The sequence below is a fragment of the Montipora capricornis genome, chromosome 10, assembly GCF_036669925.1.
Source record: "Montipora capricornis isolate CH-2021 chromosome 10, ASM3666992v2, whole genome shotgun sequence".
In the NCBI taxonomy this organism is placed as follows: Eukaryota; Metazoa; Cnidaria; class Anthozoa; order Scleractinia; family Acroporidae; genus Montipora; species Montipora capricornis.
The window spans coordinates 18,076,888-18,100,887 of record NC_090892.1 but is presented as its reverse complement, the minus strand read 5'-3'; the positions used below and the strand labels follow the sequence as shown (position 1 = coordinate 18,100,887).

General features: G+C 38.1%; 1 protein-coding gene across 3 annotated transcripts; it reads left to right on the top strand.

The window, feature by feature from the left end:
* The first annotated feature begins 2,484 nt into the window (after window positions 1-2,484).
* LOC138022178 (caldesmon-like) lies at window positions 2,485-20,849 on the top strand. 3 transcript variants are annotated; one of them, XM_068869210.1, is made up of 7 exons: window positions 2,485-3,131; window positions 6,923-8,601; window positions 10,301-11,100; window positions 11,578-11,760; window positions 12,844-12,882; window positions 13,935-14,077; window positions 18,682-20,849. In XM_068869210.1, exons 1-7 carry the CDS (start codon window positions 2,812-2,814, stop codon window positions 18,815-18,817), a joined length of 3,300 nt encoding a protein of 1,099 aa, XP_068725311.1. In that variant the 5' UTR covers window positions 2,485-2,811; the 3' UTR covers window positions 18,818-20,849. The 3 variants fall into 3 exon arrangements, with proteins under 3 accessions (XP_068725311.1, XP_068725313.1, XP_068725312.1); XM_068869212.1 differs by lacking the exon at window positions 18,682-20,849 and adding an exon at window positions 17,314-17,340; XM_068869211.1 differs by lacking the exon at window positions 12,844-12,882.
* Window positions 20,850-24,000: the final 3,151 nt, after the last annotated feature.

Below are 24,000 nucleotides of genomic sequence, written 5' to 3'. Positions count from 1 at the left end.
ACGATGTGTTGCAGGAGCGTAGCGTGAGATTTTGAAGGTGTACCCACAGGGTCTCGGAAATGCCATTTCCGACTATTTTCGAAGGACATTTCAATAAATAAATGCGAAGGAAAATGCAGTAGTTAGTTGTTTATTTTACCTATCTGTCGAGTTTTCACTGCAGCAAGCTACAACACGAACAGAGGGTTTACAATACAAGCAGAGGGCAAGACGTCGCAAATTCTGTTATAATGTCATCATCATCATCATCATAGTCATAGTCATATTTCTTTTAAAAATAACCGGGAACTGGGGGACTGGTGATAAGACTGACACTGTGTGGGGGTCTCTAAGGGTAGAGTTTTTTTTTTTGCTTTCGTCCACTACTACGTTTTTTCTTGCCGTTAGGGCCTGGCTGAAAGAGTCCAACATGTTGGTACAACATCATCCAACGTTGTCGAATCCAACATGTTGCACTCGTTTGGCCACCATGTTGCATCAAAGATCGTCTTCAACCATGATCATTCAACGTTTCTTTTGTTACAAGGAGTGAACAACAGTGTGGCATTTGTTTGGCCATCACATAGAACAATGTTGCACGCGCGCTTGCGCTGCGGCTATCGGTATCCATGGTGATGGTCTATTCATTGCATCTGTTTCGCGCGTTACCACATCAGTTAAAGCTTCTTCGGAATGGTGAACGAGCCAAGTCTTGAATATCTAAGCGACGAAAGCTTGAGCATGCATTCTCTCTTCGAACAGATAGCCCTTCTTGCTCTAAGGGGCATGGCGCCAATGTATTTGCAGGACCTTTTGCAAGTCAAGACCCCGGGACGCTACCCCCTACGCACTGACTTCCTGGGTCTTCACAAGGAATTTCCTCACACCTGCAAGCGCATGGTGCAAGACCGCTCGAGACCGCGCATTTGCTGTTGCAGCCACGGTTCCCAGATTCTGATTCTGGAACAGCCGTCCTCTGGCTATCAGAGAGAGTGACTCTGTTGATAATTTTAAAAGGAACTTGAAAACGCCAACAGGGCGAGAGTTCGTTTTCTACGGATCTTAGGTAGATTTCATCTGGCAACCTCGTTGTCGTTCGACACTTTCAACAGCGTCCGGCAACAATGTTGGATGATGCTGGATCCGTTTGGCAAGGCCTGTATGATGAGCTAATGAAAAGATACTGGAAATGCTCACACAGAGAGACACCAGTTAATTCGAAATATGAAAAAGCCTGGCCCGATTTTATAATGACTTAAAAAAATTAATGCCAATTAATTTCATGGAATAAGGATTCCCGGACTTGAGATGTACGCACGGGCGTACGTGCGTATATGGACGCTACGCCCCTGCTTTGACGTCAAGAATATTCAACTGAATCACTGGCCTTCAGCAAATATGAAACGCCTTGCAAAAGATTACATTATTAATTTGTCCATTAATGTTTCATTTTGCTGCAGTTGCTTGCCCGAGGTGAAGATTAGATAAGTAAAGACCCTTCATTTACAAATGGCGTTGTTTAATTGTTAGGCCCATGTGTCAAAGTCTACTAACTATGGTCAAAGCGATAATTCAAATGAATTCAAATGAACAGATTCTCAACATGGAAAGTTGACAACTACTTGGCTTGGCTTACAAGAGGTGGTTGAATTGAAAAAAAATTTGAAGTTTTAAGATTTCAAACAAGAAAGAATTTTTTAAAATACTTCAGTTCCGGCGGATACAACGTGCCGTAGCTCTGCCTACAACCCGCTGGATGCAGTGCCGATTTTGCCTATTAAACCACGTGACTAGAACCATGTGTCACATTAATATTCGAATCCGGCCTTTTTCGCCTTTCCGATTTAAAATATCATGTCTTAGCTTGCTTACGCCGGATATATTTATCAACCACTCCCAAGAACGAAGAAAATTCTTTTAAAAAAAAGCATCTGGCCTGCATGATGTGAATGTATTTGCATAAGCAAAGAGACTAGTGACGAAAGCAAAAGCTTGCACTCATTTGAGAGAAGACAGAGATTGGAAAGGCTGGTGGATCAAACGAAAGAATATCACAAAAATAACGTGACGGTATTTCAGTGAGGGGATTGGTCACGCAACGGCCGGAAACGCCAAGTTATCTGAAACGGATGTCTTCCATTAGTGGCCCACAAATCGAAATTAGAAAACAAGATAGTCTGTATTATTTTTAATCAATAATATTATTTTTTAATAAAATGGCTTGTGTCTTCAATTTAAGCTTTTTTTGTCTGGTTGTATTCAGAAAAACACAGTATACATTTCACCCTCCTGCCTGGAAGACTTTCTCCAAAAATCGGCGTTGTTTAATGTTCGCATCACAATATCATGTTCTTTCAAAATACGTATTTTGACATAAGTTTCAAATGGGCTGATAATTAAAAGCCGAAGAATCTCTTTGAATGTTAACCTTTTCAAATTCCCATGACGACAAGCTGTGTTTGTCTTGGAGCTATGCCACAGTTGCTTGTTGTCAAAAATTGCCAATATTTTTATAGTAACCTTTCAGAGTGCGTTCCTTTTTAGCATAAGTTATAGCACATTTTTTGCATGTAACGAAGAGTTAGCCCAGAGCAGATTTGCCAAATTTGGAGAGATCAGCGGCAGTGGTTCATTTCATCGTCAAACGCCTGTGATTGGTTGTTCTATTGTTTATCTGCCCTCCACAAGGTCTCGTAATAGCTGGCCTGCATAAATATTGCGGATTTTGTGTGACAGGGGCGTTTGAAAAGTTTGTGTTGCACAGGTTGTTGGCTGAATCGCTCTGTTCTCTTAGTACATCTCTGTTTATTGAAAAAAAGTGTTTCTTTAGTTATGTCGGACGATATTACCTCAAGTGGCGATGAACGAGACGAGATCTCGGGTAATGAAGAATCAATGTTGAAATCCAACGTCGAGAACGGAGAAACCGCGTTGATCACGGACGAGAAGGTCAGTGGTGCCGAGAACAATAAATCTGTTTGTGAGAATAGCGAGACGAGTGTTGATGGAGGCGAAAACGACGGTGATACAGGCGGTTCTGAGGAGGAAGACAGCGAAAACGACAGCCAGGATACTGAGGACGACAGCGAGACAGGATCGGATGAATCGTATTCGACCGATGAAGATTCCGAGCTGGAAGCCGAACGGGAAAGGTTAGTTTAAGAAATATCTATTAAAAAATTGTCCCATCTTTTCCTTGTGTTGGCTCAAACCTCGAAGTCCCTTTTTATGCAATGGAATGATCGTTGCTCGACATGTGCCGGTCATCTTGCCGGCGGGATTGAGTAATACTCGATTTAGCAGATGGATAAGATCGTTCTTAACGCTGATTTCAAACATTTATTCTGGGAACTTTGTGTAGTCTTTATCAGCACAAGAGCTTTGTTTTGATTATTAATTGCTTTCCAATAGGGTAACACCTTCGCAATGCACACTGATCAATTTTTGTTAAACTGTGATCACGCGTTTTTATCGATTTTCATATAGAGGAAATAAAATAACTTCTCTCTTGATTTCTAAGCTTTTTGGCGATAAAAAAACGTGCTTTTAACACTGAGTTTTTCACCCGAATGTGCGGAATGTCGAGCTGTCTTGATGTATTCAGTTCTTAGCTTATACGAATAAAGTTAAATGAAAGCTTAGTTTTTATTATTCATTGCTTGGCTGAACTCAATACCTCTCTCGACCCCAAGCAATAAATCAAAGTTTCGATTTTTATGGTAATCCGGGAAAGATCAAGCGATTTGCTCAAATACGTAAGAAACTGATTTCCCAAACAAAAACAGAAAGAATCCACAAGTCCCTTACGTCTATCAAAATTGATGGCTGACAAATTTAAAGCTAAATTGCATTCCAGAAATTCACTTCCTTGATGGGTAATGGTTAATGTTAAGTTGCTTTAAATATTTAAGATACAAAGCTGCTACTATCAACTGGGGGCTTTTAATTGCTAATTTAAAGTCACAGGGTTCATTGTGGCACTTTTTTTTACGAATTCCGGATCCACTGCAGGACAATTTTTTGTAGAACTTGGTTTATGTAATGTAGCCAAAAGGGCATTGTGGAATGTGAAGACATTAAAAGACTGTTGATCCAAAATCCAAGAGATTAACTTGTAAGAAAACATTTTGAAACTCAAATTGTTTAGACAACGTTTTTGATAACAGATAAAGCCAGGCATACAACATTTGCAAGGCTAAACTAAATGTGTCGATTGAAGACATCAATATGCTGCCACAAGTTCAGATTAGCGTACAAGATTACACGTACAAATCCTTTGAAAATGAAAACAGCAAGAATATTTTTAAGAAGATGAAGTTGACTGTTTAGACTTGGCGCAAACTAACTTTAGAAAACTTGTATAATCTGAGGGTATAAGTAGTATTAATGTAAACATGTAAAAACCAGATCAAGATTTTGTGACACATTTGGATGTGTAAGCAGAGAGCAGAACTATGCCTTTGCCCATGAGGTGAAATTGACCCGTGGCCCTTAACTTGAGGGTGAAGGGACTACTTTAATTATTGTTTTAGTATCAACCAACTAGTCGGACAGAAAAGGCAATAATAAAGTTAGCAAATGGAAGTTGAAGAAATATTTATTTGGGAATAAAACAAAAGAAAGTGTCATGCTTTTCGCTGCTTTTGACGGTAAAAATCGGTAATAGTCTTCTGGTAGCAAAGCTAATTAAAATGCAGGATTTGCATTAGTCCACTAGTTGGGTGATATACTGTATGAATTACTGTTACTCTTCAGATGCTGGAAAAAGATAGTAGTTGAGAAAGCCATTATTTTCTCATGATAGAATTTTTCATAATAATAGCATAACAGTATACTTTGAAAGGTGTTGGTTACACTCAGGTCTGAAGTCTTGGGTTGAGAATAATATTATTGATTGGAAACTTTTCTCCAGGGTTAGCCCTGTGTTAAAGAGGAATAACCGTAATGATGATGATGATGATGATAATAATAATAATAATGATAGGTAATCACATGATTTTGAGTGCAATTTCAGATAAAAATTAATAAGCACGATGGAGTCAAATTTTTTAAAAATGAACAAAATAATTTTTGTTATTGTAGCCTTTGAAAAATTTATGAGTGCTTATTTATTCCAAATTGCTTGAGAAAATCATCTGATTGCTTATTAATAATAATAATAATAATAATAATAATAATAATAATAATAATAATAATAAACTTTATTTATAAAGGGTAACACACAACAGTAATCACTGAAAAACTAGTGGCCCTCTAATGAAAAATAATCATAATAATATTATTTCATATAATCATACATGAAAAAATTGCAAGACAAGATTATGGTAATTATGGTAATCCTTTGATTGGTTATCCAAGCCTTTCTTTGATCATTAACCAATCAAATTGGTTTAATTGTTACCTTTGTTTTTTTTCACTGAATTATCTCTTTGCTGCACTGTCACCTGGAAACTGTATTTCTAGTAGCCAATCAAACATTTACTAACACCCCAGATGATACTGAGTGTGGTAATCAAATCCGGGCCACATTACTTGAAGGCAAGTGATCTTGCCACTACTCATCACTGTTATGACAACCCAATTTTAAAGAAAAGATGGAGAAACAATTTGAAACAACTAGCTAAGCATACTTATCAACCGCATTGTGTTGGGAATTTAACTACTTGAATCCCTTGGGTAAAATAAATGAAACTTTCTCAAAAGAGCCAAGTACCGGTATCCAAGAAAGGGTTTGCAGGAAAATAAACATGAAACTTTTGAACATTAAAAAATTTGGCACAACATCGCCTAAATCTGCTTGCAAAAGTTGATTGCATGTTGAGAAAGCAGCGAAGTAAAATGGCTCAGATTACAGGTAGACAGCGGTTTCTAATGGAGCAAACTCTGTATAACTCAACACATTCCGTATTCAAACAGCTGAAAAGCGGTCTAGACAGGCCTTCTGATATTACGTGACGGTGCGATTTCGCAAACAATCGACCTCCAATCACATCCGATCGCACAATTCATGAAAAATCGCATAATTCACAAACGAACGCATAACATTCATAGAATAAAACAAATCAACAAGTTTCTTGGGAATTCCTGCATAAATACGCCATTTTTAAGATGATTTACCTTGGAAAAAGGCTAAAAAACCTTTGTCACCTTTGATTTCGTAAACATTCAAAGTTCAAGGACTTATTTTGCATGTCAGGGACTTGGTACAAATCTCATTCTTAAAGAGTTGCCTATTGGTGTAACACAAACATGCCCTTTGTTCAGATTAGCCAATCTGAATGGCTGATATATACACATCACTAAAATGGTCACACAATTGCCTTAGTCTATTCACGTTGGAAGTATATAGTGCAGCAGAAGACCTCATTTTTATTTATTTATCCCAACTAATGTTGATCAAGATGCATAATTACCATCGGCGAAAAACATTTTGGGAGATTTTTGCTATGTGCAATTTTTCTATTGTACTTTTGGCTGCACAAGTAAATTGCAAAATTGAAAGTGTCGTCAAATTCAGCGGGCTCTGTGATTAAGTTAAGTTACCTTGTGTGTTTACTTGCAAAACAAAGGATACGTCTGTGTCAAAATGATTGCAAGAAACCGGATTTTTGTTTTTGTTAGTTTGTTTTTTTTTATCTTTCAAGTGTTGTAAAGTTTGACAAGAAATGTGCAAATTCAGCATAAAGATCACAATCTCCCAACTCTTGAGGTTGACCACTGTTTCTGCAAAGTCAAAAAATTACTCTCCTATACCAGGTTATTTTTGGAAATAGCAGCTGCTACCGGTACTTACCGCAATGCAACTTCTACTTTCAAAAGTTATGAAAACACTAATGACAAAGCTCCTTTCATTTTAATGAAGGTCTTTGTTGTTCATTTGAAGTTTTCACTATTTGAATAATAGTAATATGTCATTGTATACTTGTATTTATCTTAACTCCAGGGTCAAAGCTGTTGGGAAACTTCCCTCTGATCAACGCCCGCCACAAGGATACACAGCCTCAAGCAAATCACTGTTTGAAAAGAAGGCAGAAGAAGCAAGCTTAACTCGCACAACCAGACTCAAACCATCAGAGAATGAAAAGGAACTGTTCACTGCTACCAGATCTCACCGTAGTACATTTGAAAAAGCTGCAGTTGAGACAGACAGAACTATCACCCCAAAGATTAAAATAGAGAGTGGAGACATTGATTTGTCAGGCCGTGCAAAGTCTCACAAGCAGTTGTTTGAAGAAAAAGCTAAGATAAGTGCACAAGTGTCTCCTTCTCTTCAAAGGAAAATATTTAGTGAGCAGGATGGCGAGGTTGACATCTCTGGGAAGGCACGGTCTAAGCGTGATTTGTTTGAAAAAATTGCAAATGAAAGCCAGGGAAAGTCACCTAAAGTGGAACGAAGAATTCTTGAAAATGTAAATCTTTCAGGCCGAGCAAAAGCTCACCGCAACATTTTTCAGCAAAAAATTGAAGAAGAGTCACAGGTGAAGACGTCAGGCAAGAAGCACTTGGATGAAGAAGTGTTTTCTGGCAAAGCTTCCTCTCGAAGGGCAATGTTCGAGAATTTTGGAGCACGAGATAATGGTCAACAAAAGGAGGGGTTTGTGCCAGCAGATGAAGAAAAGGGAGACTTGAGTGGCCGAGCCAAGTCTCACAAGCAAAAGTTTGAGCAGTTTGCTGAGGAAGCCTCAAGAGTGAAAACAGCTCAACAAAGAGCTGATGAACTTGATGGCCTTTCTGGGAAGGCATTGTCTCACAAAGAGTATTTTGATGAAAAAGTTGCTGATGCAGCGAGGACCAAAACATCTGAAAAGAAATTGCTTCTTGAAGAAGAAGAAGCTATCTTGGGAAGGGCGCAATCGCATAAATTGTCATTTGAGGAGAAGGCAGCCAAAGACTTAGAGGTGCAGACATCTGACAAGTCCAGGCTTCAAGAAGCAGGGCGTGAGAAAGGTTTATTATCTCAAACAGTTTCTTCCTTCGAAGAGAAGCAAAATGAACAGTTTGTGAAAGAGCGAGGTGACGACATTGAAATTGCGGCACTAGGAGTGGCAAAATCCAGGAGATCTACGTTTGAATCAGGTGTCAAAGAAGATGATGGTAAAAAGAAAAAGAGCAAAAAAGAGAAGCATGGAGATGAGCTCTCAAAGAAGAAAAAGAAAAGGAGGTCTTCGTCGAAATCCAAGGAAAACACAGAAGAAGCAACTCAGGAGGCAAAAGTTGATTCTGAAGCAAAAGAAGAAAAAGAAGAGGTAAGAAAAGAAGATGAAGAAGTACATGATAAACTAGATGAATCCACAAAAATAGAGAAAAATGAAGATCTTGTTGATGACTATAATGATGACAGCAAAGTCATTGGTGACAAAAACGACATCGAACCTGAGGAGGAAGAAAAGGAAACTAAAACTGACGTTTTTGCAGTGAATGAAATAAATGTTGTTTCATCAGAGACAGTGCAGTCAAGTATGCCAGAAGAGGTTTTTGAAAATCCAAAGGAGGATGCACCCTGTACCATCAAGGTTGAAGAGAAACCCAAGCAAGACTTAAATGCCATTGGTTCTGGTGACGTACCAATGGATTATCGAGCAAGAAGAGCACTTAGGCAAAAACAGAAAGAGGCAGAAAAAGGTGAGTTAAGGCATCTTGTTAAGCATGTAACTCTGATATCAAGTGTCTATGAGAGCTTTTGGGTGTGTTTCTTTGGGAAAATCCAAATCCGGATTCTTGTATCCAAAAGCAGATTTTGCATTTCTTTATTTAAACCGGAAAATGGATTATGTGCGATCCGACAATGGATTATGTAAAATCCGAGGGTAAATAAAGATATACATGTATGCTATCAAATGACCTATGATGGATTACTTTTGGCTTGTAATAGTCTCGTGACAGTGAACATTCCCGCCATATGCATAAATCATGCCACGCAATGAAGGTGAATTTTCAGTGCTATTTTTTCCTTTATGTGTCTAAAATTTATAGAAAGTCATAAACTTTTCGCAGAACTTCAATTTGGTAAAAATTATGTTAATCCAAACTGGCTGAAAGTGGGCTGTATCTGTGTGATCTGAGATCATACTGCGATTCTCAGTTGAGTAGGACACTAGGGAAGTTTGTTGACAAAGTTTCAGCATTAAAGTTAGTATGTTGTCAGGGGCAACTTCCTTCATTTCCAAGAGTAACTTTTAGGGCCTTGATGTCACGAGGGAGCAATGAGCCTGCCAAAATCTACAAAATGGTAACGGTTAAATTCAAACTGGCGACTGTTACCAGTTAAATGACGTCAAACCCGGAAAAGTTACCCTTGGAAACGTTTTTTTCTCACACGGCTGGGAGTCTGGGTACAGGTCTGCGGGGGATTTCAGGTCACATGGCTCATGTACATTTAAAGTTTCAGTTTTTGTTTTGCCATCCGCCATTGCCTGACATACCCCACCCACCCATGAAGTACTTGTAGAATGTTTCAGTTGAGGTGATCTTATTTTCTAGGCACTTTTTTATGTCATTGTAAGACAATTATGTTCTTTTGTGAATAAAGGTCAGGCTGTGTTGTTCGGCTTGGCATGGCTCCCAGCGGTGTGTGAGAAGTGTCATTTTTAGGAGCCAGAGGGTTACTTAAAGCCAGATGAGTGCTTACACATTAATGCTCAGTTTCATTTTAAAAAGGCACTGGTTCAGCATTGTCTATATCCTTATCGGCAACAACATTCATCATCACACAGTGGTCAAAATGTTGTAGACTCACTTGGCTGCACCTTGTGAGTCGACAATAAATTTGACTACTGTCAGTGATGATGAAAATCATTGTCAATAAGAGTACAGACAACTCTGAACCACATTCAATAAATATTTTGTACCATAATATTTATCGCCAAAGGAAGCGGAATTTAATTCAAAGTGTGACCAAGATCATGAAACAGAAAGAGCAAGCATTGTCTTTAACCTTCTTGCAATATGATAGATTTATGTGTATTTCCCAAAATGAGCATTCCTCGTTGGCTTTGACAATACTGTAACACATTGACATAAGTATGATGCAAGCATTATTGTCTTGAATCTTGCTAACAACAGCAAATTTGACAATCAGATTGTGAGATTACAAGCATCATTATAGGAAAAAAATGCTGTTCCTTATCTACAGAGTTCTATTTGTTCCAGCAGTTACTGAAGGGGCACCATACAAATGACTCTAAGAGAAAGAGAGAGGACAATATTAACCAGGTTTCTACTGGATAGTCCATTTTTTTTCAGGACCCAGATTCACTTTTTCCTTTACCTCCCTCACCACTGGCTGTCAAGGTTATTTTAATTAATTTGTTTCTGTTTTTAGCATTGAAAAGTGATCCATCATTGAAGAACAAAGATTCAGAGAGCATACAAGTTGGAAAAGCCAGTGAACAGGAGAGTAAAGCAACTGAGCAATCCGTATCAGAGGAGCAGAAAGCAAAAGTACAAGAAGAGGAAAAGGTGATGTTGAAAGAAGAAGACGGAGACAAGAAAGACGACTTAGCAGCGAGAAGGGCAGCAAGGCGTGAGAGGAGGAGGGGGAGTGCAGCTGCCACAGCTGAGGATAAAGCAAGTGAAAAGATTGAGGATTCTGAAGATGGGACATCAGGCAGTAGAACATCTTTAGCAGCTAAGAGAGCTGAAAGAAGGGCTAGACGTGGCCACAAACCGGATGAGAATGTTGTAGCTGATGATACCAATACCAACCTCAAGGTGGAAGAATTTCAGTCTTCAATTAATGAAAGAAGAGCAGCACACCAAGGTGTGACCAGCATGGATGACAACAAAGCAGCAGAGGCAGACCAAGAGGTCGAAGAAGATGCACTAGCCATCAAGAGGCAGCAAAGAAGGGAAAGGGCTGAGAGGCGAAGAAACAGCAAGGAAACTTTGATGAAACAAGGATCTACTTCTGAAGATGATCATTCATCACAATCAAGACAGTCCTCAAGTGAGGATACATCGAAATACACATCAACTGTAAAGGCAAGATTTGAAGGGAAAGCAGAGGAAGAGCAAAATAACATTACATCCTCACGGGTGAGAAGATCAAAGAATTCAGAGGAGAAGGCGGAAGAACAAAAATGCAGGAAATTTTCAGATGAAAATAACGAAAAAGAGACACAGGTTTGTTGTTTGATTTACATGCTACCTATTTACAAGAAAATGGTATAGTTTAAAGAGAACCGAAACAGCATGTCAATTTGTCATTTTCAGTTATTTATTGTCAACAGAAAGTGAATGATGTTGATCCAAAATTAATAATGGTTGATCTGCTTCTTCAACTGATCAGATGAGCAAGCCCTTGATGGTTTTGTGACAAATCCAATGAATGTTGATGATAACTAAAATTTTAAATGCATGGCTTCATGTCTCAAGAGTGCACCTGATGATTAATCATACGGCAATTCACCTTTATCACTCTTGCAAGTCAAACTTCTTTGCATTTCTATTTTCCAATGCAACCAGCTTCCTTGGTCACACAAACTAAAAAAATGCATGGTCGCATGCAACATTTATACACTGATGTACTGTACATTTGTAGCATCTGGCTGGTTTAGCAGCTAAATCAGGTCTTAAGCATTCTTTGTTGTTTAATTCAAGGTGATCAGGAAGACATTGCAAGAAGGAAAAATTATTGATGAAATGGACAGTGCCAAATCAAAAAACAGTACTCCGGGAAATACCAGTGGTTATCGACCAAGAGGTGCAAAAGACGCATTAAAGAAGTTTGAGGAAAAAGACAACAAAAAGGATGTTTTGATAAATAAACCTGCTTCATCTCCTGTAAGTTTTTTTAGAACCTAGCTTTTGTTGTATGTTTTCCAATTAGTGGGTCCAAGAGTGAATTTTAATGACTGCTTATTCCTATTAACTGCAGCAAACTACAATTGCTATCATAGCTGATAATATTATTATTGGAATACATTGCTAACTACAGAATTTCAGTCTGTTCTTTGTCTCTCAAGAAGTCCTAGAAGTTGGACCCCATTTAATATTGATTTGTGCCCTGCCAAAAACCAATTGTGAATTGTGGCTTTAAATAATTACAAGTAGGTTTGAAGGAATAAGGAAAAATTTTTTAATGTTATCTCTGCTAGTACAAATGTAAGTGTTAAGCCTGCGGGCAAGCTCTCAGCAAAGCGAGCGGCTAGACGATTGGGACAGACAGAGAGGGAGAGCTTGCTGTGATGACTGAAGAATTTTCAATTCCACCCTGGAAATAAGAGTAATGGAATGAATTTCACTGGAAGTGTGACATTGTGACAGCTGCTTTTCAAGTAACCGCCCAGGGCATGCACGCAATAAGTTTCAGGTAAATGTGATGGACAAGGAATTAGATGCCTGACACCATCAGGCATTCAGTTCCAACTGAAAGAATGTTCATCAAGTTACGTAACAGCGATAAAAGGTATTCTTTTGCAGCATGATGTTCTTGCCATGCTGCCTACAGGATATGGAAAGCATTTAATTTTCTTTTGGGTCTTGTGGCAAAAGAATTACTGGAAAATGAAAAAGCTTGCCCCATTTGCTCGGTGCTCTCAAAAGAGAGTTTGTTCACAGGCTCGTAAGTGTTGTGAGGTGTAGATGAATGTTATTGAAATTTTGTACTAGTTAATATAATATTTATTAATCCCTTCTGACTGCTAATCTGTTTAATCATGTTATCAAAATACAGCTTGCCTTGTACATGTAGTTTGTGTGGCTATTTTTGTCTCTGTCTGGCAATCTATTGCTTTAATAGCTGCATTCTTATTGTAACTTTGCTCTCAAGTTATAATTATATTGCTATACATTGTATGTGCACTATTTCCGGCTAAAATAATGTAAAATTCTTGTCCTATCTAATGGTAAATTAATATTCTAAAGGGGACAGTAAGTGCTGAAGAGTCTGGTGATGGCAATGAGGTATGGGATCTATTTCTTGGATATAAACACAAGCTTTTTAAATTGGATGGTTTGAGCATAATGATATTTTATTATGTCACTCTGGCTTTCCAATGTAATTACCTTCTGCTAAGTGTACGTTTTTTTGCACAGCTGCACTTGTCATTGTTAACTTCCATTGCAATGTAAAAGTAAGAGATAAAAGCCTTCCATGCTTCCATGTTTTTGCTGTTGTTATCACTATTATCATTATCATGATCTCTTTTGTCGATTCTCTTCACCAAAGGATCAATTCATGGCAAATGACCAAGGATCCTCTGGGCTTTTTCTTGACAACTTCACATTTCAAGTACATACATGTACTCTGCTCAAAATTTGTGGTGTTCCTAGCTGTTTTCTTGCAAAAAAAAAAACAGCCATTGATACCTCAGTTCCGTATAATATACACTTAATGTATGGTCCAGAGGGAAATATTTAGTTTTGTTTTCCTGAGGGTCCTAATTTTTGTCTCGGGAAACATCAGGACTCGAGGGAAAACAAAACTAACTGGTGTCCCGAGGGACCAGACATTAAGTGCTTTGTTATATATTTAGACTTTTCCTTTAAGAATCACAGCAAAACATTTGGAGAGGGCAACAACTGTGGAATTATATCCCGGTCGGGATACATTTGAATTTGATCAGGGGCATGTGTCCAAGAGTTCTCATTTTGTTGAGTGAAAGTCTAGGTATATAACAATAATGAGTATTATTGTTATATACTTAGACTTTTTGTTATTATCTATGCGCCTACATTCCTTGTCATACATCCAAGAGCCCCAACCACATTGGAGTTGACAATAAGAGGTCTGCTGATTAGATTGAAATGGAAGGTCTAGATGAGTGTGTTATTTCAGGAAGCTTAGAAATTATCACAGATGGTTGGTATAAACTGTTCTGAGATCAGCGGAGAGTCAAGGGATTATGGTATTTTGATGTTGCCGAGTCCGTCACGGCAATGCTGAACAATAACAAGAAGTGAAAACTTCTTGGAAATATTAATTTTGTTAAAGTGTACGAATATTTTTCAAACAGAGGGTTGGTCGATGGGGAGCTCCACAGCAAGAGAAATGTGAATCGTGCAACAAGACTGTGTATCCAATGGAGAAGTTGTCTGCTGATAAGAAAGTGTTCCACAAAACCTGCTTCAAATGCACTGAATGTAAATCAACTCTGAGGTAGGTACTTTTTTGTAGTAATGTTTATCAAAGATTGTTTTTAAAACCGTTCTAAGGCTGGTTTCAAACTTGCATACGAGGTTTAAATTTGCCTTTAATAAAATTAATCAACTGGGAATGCAGAGAATCATGTTCTTTATTAGTTATGAGTGCATTTGCTTAACAAACAGTCTCTCTTTGGTTATTTTTTAAACTTTTTGACAGAAGGAAAGTGTAATTTTACTACCTACTACATGTACTTTACAGGGCTCACTGTCATGCCAAATGTTTCTAAGAAACAAATGATAATAATAATGCATTATTATTATTATTATTATTGTTATTATTATTATTGTAATGTCAGCAGTAAAATTTATATTATTTTCTGTTGAATCTTAAACCTTTAAAGTGCCACTGATCCCCAGCTTTGTCTATGTTTTTAATTGACCCATTTATTCTAGAGCTCTTAATTCTTCCCTTCCATGATTAGAAATTGCTACATAGCAAGGGATGGTGGCAACTTAGATTTTATTTGAGGGACAAAAAATAATTAATTTTATTAGGTTCAGGTCTCAAGTTTGATTGTGAACATTCTGTATTTCTCATCTATTTGTTGTAAGTTTTTGCTGCCAACAAGGATAATAATCATTTTATTCAAGTCTCAAACTAATCCAGATGTGGCTAGGGGGAGTATCAAATATTTTCATATATATGAGTCAATGAGTCAATGCATTAGTGCAGTTACCCTAACCCATAAAGTGAAAGCTTAGATTTCAGTCTAGTGCTTAGGCCTAATCACTGAAACGAGGGCTTAGGCTTAATCAATAAAATTAATTATTGCTATATCGACTTTGAGTATCATTGGCTCATGACTCATTGACTCATTGACCATTTGACTCATAAATCATGGGACCTCGACTAGGGGCCCTGTTCAGTTGTGAGACTAGATCAAATAGCATGTTGGTTTTGGGTGAGATGAGAAAAGCTGAGTACTCAGAGAAATTCATCTGAAAGCAGAGTAATTTGCCCTTTTCACGGTGAGTTTTTCTCATTTGCATTACAATGTAATCTAATGAATGAGAGGCAATTTTGGTTAAAACTACAAAATAGCCCGAAATTGCCTCACATACATGCTACAATAGATTATCTTGTAATGCAAATGAGAAAACCTAACCGTGAAAAGTGCTGTGAGAACCAAAAAACTCAATTAACCCACATCAGAAACCCATAAGGGTTGAAACGTGTAACGCGCGTTCACAGCTTCCGAATATTCAGTGCGAACTGATTGGTTGAATGTTTCAGTGTTAAGTACCGTGACCATATTTGGAAACCCCTCGCTCTTGTTGTTCCAAATATGGTACTTAGCAAATTGAATATTCAAAATCTTGTTTCCCAGCACACAAGGGGCCCTTACACGTTTCAACCCTTATGGGTTTCTGCCCACATACAGTGTACATGTACAAGGTTTAGTCGGGGATTTTAAGTTGGGCCACATTAGTTGAGGGCTAGTGCTTTCTTCACTGTGCAAACCCAGCACCCCTAACAACATTTTCAACATCTAATTTCTTTTTACCTGCATTGCTGCATTGTTGACTGGAAAAGTTACAGTTACATGTAATTAAAGAAGATAAAAGTTGTTGTTGTTTTTTTCTGTTGTTGCCAATATTCATCTTTGCTTTTATTTTTTTGCACTTTTGAATGACTTGCAAACTCTAAAATGAAGAATAAGTCACAATGAATGCTTTCACTTTGGCATGGTCAATATTGATGTAGATACGCAGTCTCTCTCTTTCTCTTGAAAAAGTGTTCTGAATGTGGTTTTGATAAGTCGGAGCAAGCGTTTAATGGAATTTGATCCACATTAGGCTTGCACCAGCTTCTGTCAAATTACTGTATTATTGATGTTACATGTGGTAAATGACAGAATCACTTGTCAGTGTGAAGCTTAGAGTTTGCATGTTATTGAAAGGCACACAAATGTAAATGCTTGCACTTTTGTTCACATTTTTGTGATTTGCTAATTCATGGCTCATGGTTTTTCATTGCACATACATCTGTACAATGTACATTGCATTGCTGTATTCAATTAAAGGTCAACACATTTTTGTATTTTAAACCTGTGTAACTATTTTGTGCTGCGTCATGGTAATTACTGACCATCATAAATATATTTTTTCATTGTGAGTCTGTCAAATCACAGCAAATTTAAACCATATCAAACCCTGTCATTTTTGCTCATATTAGTTTGGTTTAGGCCAAAGGATGAAAATAGCATACATGTAGGATGACAAGCTACTTTTTGGCACAGAACTTGCAACAAACACTTAGTAAGGTGCTGTTTATTGGCTGACATTCAAGAAAAGAACAAAGTGGAAAAAACTAATTTTAGGTGGCTCTGAATGCAACCTGTCCTTCAGGAAATATTTATTCTTCAGTAATGACTTAGGCATAATTATGTGGGCAAAAATCCAAGGAATGGAACCAATGAGTGCCTTTCATTTGCCACCATTGTGTTTACTCTAAACGTTGAGCAGAAGCGCATTAAACATGTATAGTTATTTATATTATATCTGTAAAACCTTTTTAAAGGTTTCAAACTTCTGGAAAAAGACTTAATTGACTGAAAATTATCATGATCATGGTAGCAATGATTATTGTGAAAAGGTAAAATTTTGCTCAAGATAAAAGTTTTAAAAATATGATTTATCACATTCAAATGTCTACTGTATGCAATAAGAATGAGTTTTTCAGTAACATGTGTCAACAAAAAGAAACTTCTGTGTGAAGATACATCAGGCTGCACACCATCAAGATCTATGCTGCATTTTAAACTTTTCATTTAACTTCGCAACAATAATAATAACAATTAAAAAGTATAGATATATTGTTATTTCTTATGTAACAAGACGAGATTTAGTGATCTTTTACCTGAAGAGATTAAAATTAATAACCAATGAAATGAATAATTTAACCCAAGAATATTCAAAGTTGAAAGCTCCATGGCTGCATACATCTTTGTTGTGGTGTGACGCATTGTCAACAACCACAGAAAGCTTTCTCCACGCTTCATCCAGTCGAGCAGGATTAGACGGTGTTCAACCATACTGTTGCTGTACACGCAGTCAAGATCAACAAGTTTACGCAGTGTAAACCCTCACCATCAAAGCATTTTGAGTTTGATCACAAAACACCAGAATACATACCATTTTAAGTTTTTACTCTGACAAGTAATTTTCTATTACATTTTTGTTTGGTAGCTAGAGTGGGCAAACCACCAACTTCTCTATGAAGGTGAGACAGGCTTGCAGTAATGTTTAACTGCAACCAGCATACACTGGACACATTATACAGTATTTTGCAATTTTCATTATTTGGCACATGCGCATTGTGCACCTTTTTTCCATGATGGATACACCAATGAATGTGTTAAGACAGATTATCAATTTGGGCTTTCTGGTTTCCACAGTAATGATCTACTGTATGACACTGAAACACAATTTACAAGTGCTTTTTTTCTAATCTTTCAGCAGCACCAGTCTCTAGTGTTTTCTGAACATAAACATTGCTTTTGTTTTGTTTTCATTCAAGCCAGTTCTGACATTCTTAATCCATTTTTAGTTCACTTTTTATCTGATACTATGGTTCATGTTTTTTTTGTTTTTTTGTTTATGTATAAAGAGGAAACCAACACACAAATTAGTTCCCAGGGTCTCTATTCGTTATTAGTTCTTCCTTTTTCCAACACCCTTAAGCCCCAAGTATGATTAACATCTAAACTCTCCCCGCAGTACGTCTGTATTAGTAAGTTGGCACATTGCATTATGAGAATGTAATTCAAATCTGAGTATTATTCTAGGAAAATAAGTGTGAAATTAAGCTAATGCTTGCAAAATAATAACAAGTAAGGGGAACTTAGATGTTGACATGTTGGGGCTTAACTTTCATTAAAATTCACTGATCATTTTGGTAGATATGCTGTAATCCTAAAAAAACACCATTGTTTTGTGAGAAGTGAAAAATTGTTTTTGGATTGATAGCATTCTTGTTAGCGGTTTAATCTCCTGGAACTACTTGCCGCTACCTTGAAAGACCTGTTATTTTACACTCTGCATCAATTTGGATGGGAAAGATATAGTTGAATATGTGTACAATTGACACTTGACCGTGACTTATTAAAGATGTTTTGGGGGAAAAAATTGATGGGGCGACTATATTATTGTTTAAATTGACTTTACTGTGTCAACCCATCAGTTTTTATACTCAGATATCTAATATGATGCCAGGTCACATTTCCACAGGTCTCCTTTTCATTTGTGAGAGCAAATCAGTATTTTACTTTCTCCCCTCAGAGTTTAGTTGTTTCTGCTTGTGTACTCTTGGAGTTATGTAGCTGGTGGGAATGACTTGTACATAATTATCAGTTGATCTGCTTCCGTTCACAAAGACCGTGTGCTTTGGAGTTTCCTAGGAGCTCTGTCTTTAAATTTGTAATTATTACAGTTTTGAGCTTTTTTATTTTATTTCTCTGTAACGGATAATTATGTGGATAAATTATGGATAATTATGTGGCTAGCCACATAATTATCCATTGTGAAATTCTTACACTTTTTCAATTTTTTCTGTAGACTTGGAAACTATGCAGCATTGCAAGGGACCCTTTATTGCAAGCCACATTTTAAGCAGTTATTCAAGGCAAAAGGAAACTATGACGAGGGGTTTGGACGTGAGCAGCATAAGACACAATGGGACAGACACAGATGAGAAACTAGAGGCCTTACTTCTAACTCGTGTCTCTTTTACAACAACAAAAATGTGACAGCTACAGATTACAGATTATACGTGTACATGTAGCTCTACAATCGACTGCCATTTTTGCCTTTTACACGTAATCTGACCAGCCCGTTTAAGATGAGTTTTGGGACAGAAAAGGCAGATTGTGACAAAGATTGATTTTTGCACAAGAGATTATTAATTTTTGAGGTCAAGTGGATAATTAGGTTAACAAATTCAAGTTTTGTTGTAAGTGAGGCATGAGACGTTAATTATCACTCAATGGACAACTTTTTTTCTAATTGAATAATCCAGTACATTTATATGATTTCTGTATTGTAAATCCTTAAGAGAATAAGAATGGCTATAATCACGAAGCAGTGAAGCACAGTACTTTTTTAACAGCCCCTTGTCTTTAATTTAAGCTTCCATGTAAGCTTACTCCAAGTGGGAACTGTTGCGATGTTTTTGCTTCTAGTTGGTGTCATTTTGCGTTTGTGGGCGTGAAAAGTTTAGACAATTGCTTCTTAAATCATTGTTTACATATTGTCACCCAGTAAGCTTATGTGATCAATCATTCTTATTTGTGAGAGATTTGCAAATGCAATAACAGCTTATGTCATTTTTAATTGAAGGAAACCTCTATTCCAACATAAAGATAACTAAGAACCACAGGAAATGATTTTGCGATAAAACTTGCTGGAAAAAAATAACGTAATAAGAAAGGGCTTGTATCTGAAATGAATGAATTTTAGAATCACTTACTTTTGTCGTCTAATTACCTGGACGCCGTTGTCTTGAAGAATTGAACCGCGTTATTGTCCCTTCGTCACAAAAAGCTCTTCGACACTGAGTCAACACTGAGTCAACCGTAACACGTCACAAATATTCAAGATGGCGGCACCCGTGGTTTGTTTGAAATATTTACCAACAAATTTGATTGCAACATTATTTTCTCTGGTTTCAAGGTATTCTTTAGAAGTGGAGGTTCTCTTTAAAGATAGAAAACTCAAGTGATTGAAAAAGACAGGCGTGCCTTTACGCTGGTTTTAATGTTGGATGTAATTGAAATATTATCAGGTTTAGCCAGTACCGCTGGTAATTGCGTCCACACTTTATTTTTCCTCAAGGATTTTTGTGCTACAGAAGACGAATTTGGACGTCTCTTGAATTGCGAGCCTTCAACGTTTTTTGTATCGGCATTTTTCAAGTCGTCATGGAGATATTTTTCCAGCGTTTTGTATAGGATCTAAGGTGACGTCGAATGTAGAATATGAAAGAAAACACTGTTAGATAATTTACACAAAAAATAGTTAATGAAATCAATGGATAATTAATTTCGCTATAAATAATTATCGTGGCGTTTATGAGGAAAAGAGTATTTTTTGCAAGTGCGGTAAAGACAAAACCGAGGCATTCACTTTGTTCAATCACAACAGACTCCGGCAATGAATGAGCCAGTCGTTATGCAAGGCGGTGTTAAGGTCGGGAAAACGTACGCGAACGGGTCACATATTATTTGGCCTTTTCTTTGATTGGTCGAGAAGCTGACGTGACAAAAACTAGCCAATGGCGAACCGACTGGAAAGAGTTCTTGTGGCTGATTGTATGAAAGAGCTGGGCCAATGTTGGCGGGGCAAAGTCAATGGATAAACCATCGGGCTAGTTGGTTACCACTTTTGCTCTCTGCTGGAGCTGAGGCAGCAAATTAAATACGCCATAATTCACTCTGACGTTTGTTATAGTGTTTTCCAAATGCAACGCAGAATTTGTTGGATTGTAACTACAGGATTTCTGTGACGTTATATCATGCGATGCGCGCTTATTGCTTAATCGCTCTTTGTTGATGCACTGAAAGAATTTCGACTCGATGGAGAAAACTCATCGCAACAGCTATAGCAATAAACATGAAATTTGCAAGGAAAACCGTTTCGCTTCCGTTAATGAATCTCTCTTGTAGAGAGACTAGTATAGCTGGAATTATAATTGTTAGTTGCAATAAATTGGAGTAGATTATCAGGAATGTATTGGTTTGTACTCACTCCTTCGCAGGCATTCTTTTGACTCGTCATGCAATCTTTCCTCCTGAGGAGGAGGCTATCATCTATGTTGTTCTTTTTTTATATGACACAGTCAAAAACGGGCAGTTAAAGAGGAATGACGGAAGGATTGGCAACCCTATGAATACGACGCTGGAAGGCTCGTTTATTGCAACAAAAATTGTTGCTTTAAAATTGGTCGGTATAAAACGCGGACTGCGGTGTAAACTCGGAATGAATCCAAAAACCAAGAACCGAGGTGTAAAGTCTTGAGTATAATTCACACTTCACTAAATTGAAGAGCTGTCAATCATTCGATCAAGCATGATGATGCCAGACATGTTAAGCTGTGGTAATGGTTATGTTCACCGAGCAAGAAAGAGAAAGTGTTCAACCGAAGAGAAAGAAAAACGAACGTGAGGTAGTCCGTAGAAAAAGGGAAGGAGACTTCCTTGATTCTCGGACGATAAACTCAGCGGCTTCTAAGGTGTTCCAGATGACGCCGTTGTACGCCTGCGTACTCTAGCTAGATTATAATCTGGCACCCAGATCTCACTCTGTCTTCCTTGGCAGTGGGAGGTCTGGGTAAGAGATTAGCCAGATGATCACGAATTGTCAGTAAACGTCATAGGCAACGCGGTCGGGTCGTTAACGCGAATTACGTAAAGACGTGTAACCCACTTGAAACGAGCAGAAAAACAGATAATAAAAGCAAGGTGACACGCTAACACCAACCCGGTGTGGCCAACTCATCACGCATGCGCACAACCATTTCACCCGGTCAAATGGACAGCTGTTTCGGCCTTTTGGGCCTCATCATTATGGCGTAGCTAACATACCAGGCGGGAAAAACAGAATATGTCTGCAAAAAAGACAGCTGTAATCCATCATTATGCATTCTTGCTACGTAATATTATGGCGCGAAAATTGCATTCCCTCGACGCATCGCTGCTGTTTGTGGGTAGTTTTCTCTATAGGTCCGGTCCTTACCTTGGTCCGTGCTTTACACCCGGGCCCGGTTGTTCAAAAGCCGATTAACGCTAATCCCAGATTAAAAATTAACCAAGAAGTTTATTTCTCTACTCCAAATGCTGTTCAACGCTGATATTCGGATAAAATTTACATTAGTGGATGCCGATCTTGAAAAACAAAAATAAGCAAAAGAACCTTTCACCAAAAAGTTGAAAACATGAAACAAAAGTTTACGCTAATCCTGGATTAAGTTAATCGGCTGTCGAACAACCGGGCCCCGGTCCGTAGTCCGAGTTTTATAATGACCGCTTGAAAATCTGATTTTTACTGATGTCTTCACAGGAGCCTATGAGTAGGAGCATGCCTTTTCGATTTTTCTTTAACCCTTTGATACCAAAACTGGCCTAAACCGGCCAGACTTGCTATTTTAAACTCTATAACACCAGACGATTTTACTCGTCAGTGGAGAACCCCCAGGAGTCAATGGGTTAAACACAACTGTGTATTAGAACAAATTAACACAACGTTCTTGGTTGGATTGGTCAAGCGCCCACCCCTGCCGTAATGATAACGGTGGAAGCTATACGAAAGCCTTCGACTGCGGTCGGCCTTGTCTTGCTTGTATTTAGAAAGTGAGGCCACAAACGCATGACCTGGCCTCAGTTGTTCAAAAGGTAGCGCTGTCCACGGGATAGCGCAATAGGCCATTTCGGAGTTCATGTCTGCCTCCTCTTCAAAGCGAGTCTAAGCGCGAAGTTTTTGTAATAGTTCTACTTTACATATGAATGAAAACTAATTTTCATAACAAAAACTTCGCACTTAGACTCGCTTTGAAGAGGAGGCAGACATGAACTCGGAAATGGCCTATTGGTTTTGCTGCGACTTATCCATTGAATAGTTATTTATCCGGCGGATAGCGTTATCCATCGTTTGAACAACTGGACCCGGGTCAATTAACGCGTAACTCGTAATTTAACTGTATAGCGAAGCCGCACTAAAAAAAAAAACTAGTTTTCATTTTGATTTTAGTGGTTGCTGTCGACCTTCAGGGGTTTTCTTTCGGGAAAATCGCTCTTGCTCAAGTTGTTTTTAAAGAAACCCAAGGGAACCCTATGTACCACTGGAAAGAAAGTAAACTGTAAGATTTGACAGCCTGCGTAGCAAGCGTTTCCGTGGAAGGTTTTTAATGTTTTGGCCGCGCGAAAAATTTCCTCCCCTCCCACCTCCATTTTTTTTGCGCTTGCCCTATTCTCGCGCGGCCGAAAAAAGAGTTCGCTCCTCGCCCGCTGGAAACGCTTGCTTTTCGGGCTAAGTATTTGACAATGCCTTTATCTTTCACGTTTTTTTATTTCAGAAAGCGAGCACAAGCGCTCAAACGCGAACTGACCTTGTCTGCTCCACTGAATTAATAAGCCTTGCATTAACAAACTGCACTATATCACTCAGGAGATAACAAGCTAATAAAGCATGTGAGGCTTTTTTTATATTCTAATTGGTTCTTGAGAAAATCCATTGTAAAGTTGGCCAATAGAATGTTCGTATGCACGCCACGCACTTGGCGTCCAGGTATTTGGAATTTTAAAAAAAGCTTCACACCCTTTTGTAGTCGCCATGTTTTTTTAACCGCAGTGAAAGTCACAGACCAGACTTGTTGATATGAAGCAAAAGAAAGGTCATCGCAGTTGAGAGACTTCATACCTACTGCTCTATTTTTCAGGCTTGTTTTTAACCGCATAACCCTCAATTTCGATCATCTTTCGTTTAGAAAATGGTTCAATCAGGTATATCCCCCCAGCTGCTCTCGGATTTCGACTGATTTGACCGAACAAGTGGAAATTGCCGCTTACAATTGAATCGTTTTACTCTGTGTTAAATGAAAAGCAGTTTTCCTCTCGATGATTTATGGTGCTTTTCAGAAACGTGGACCAATGAATTAGTTACATTCCCTTTGGTGTACTGATAACCCTTGGCGAAATAACAAAATGGCGGCATGTCGTGGGCATTCTTATTTTATGGAAATAGGCAAGACATAATTTTTTCTACACAAATCCTTAGTGAAGAGACACTGACCTTGAAACTTCGCGGAAGCGTTTCTTGCAATGCTTTAAAACAATCCCTATTACTAATTTTGAGTTGCTTTCTCCCGTAACCGGATACAGGGCG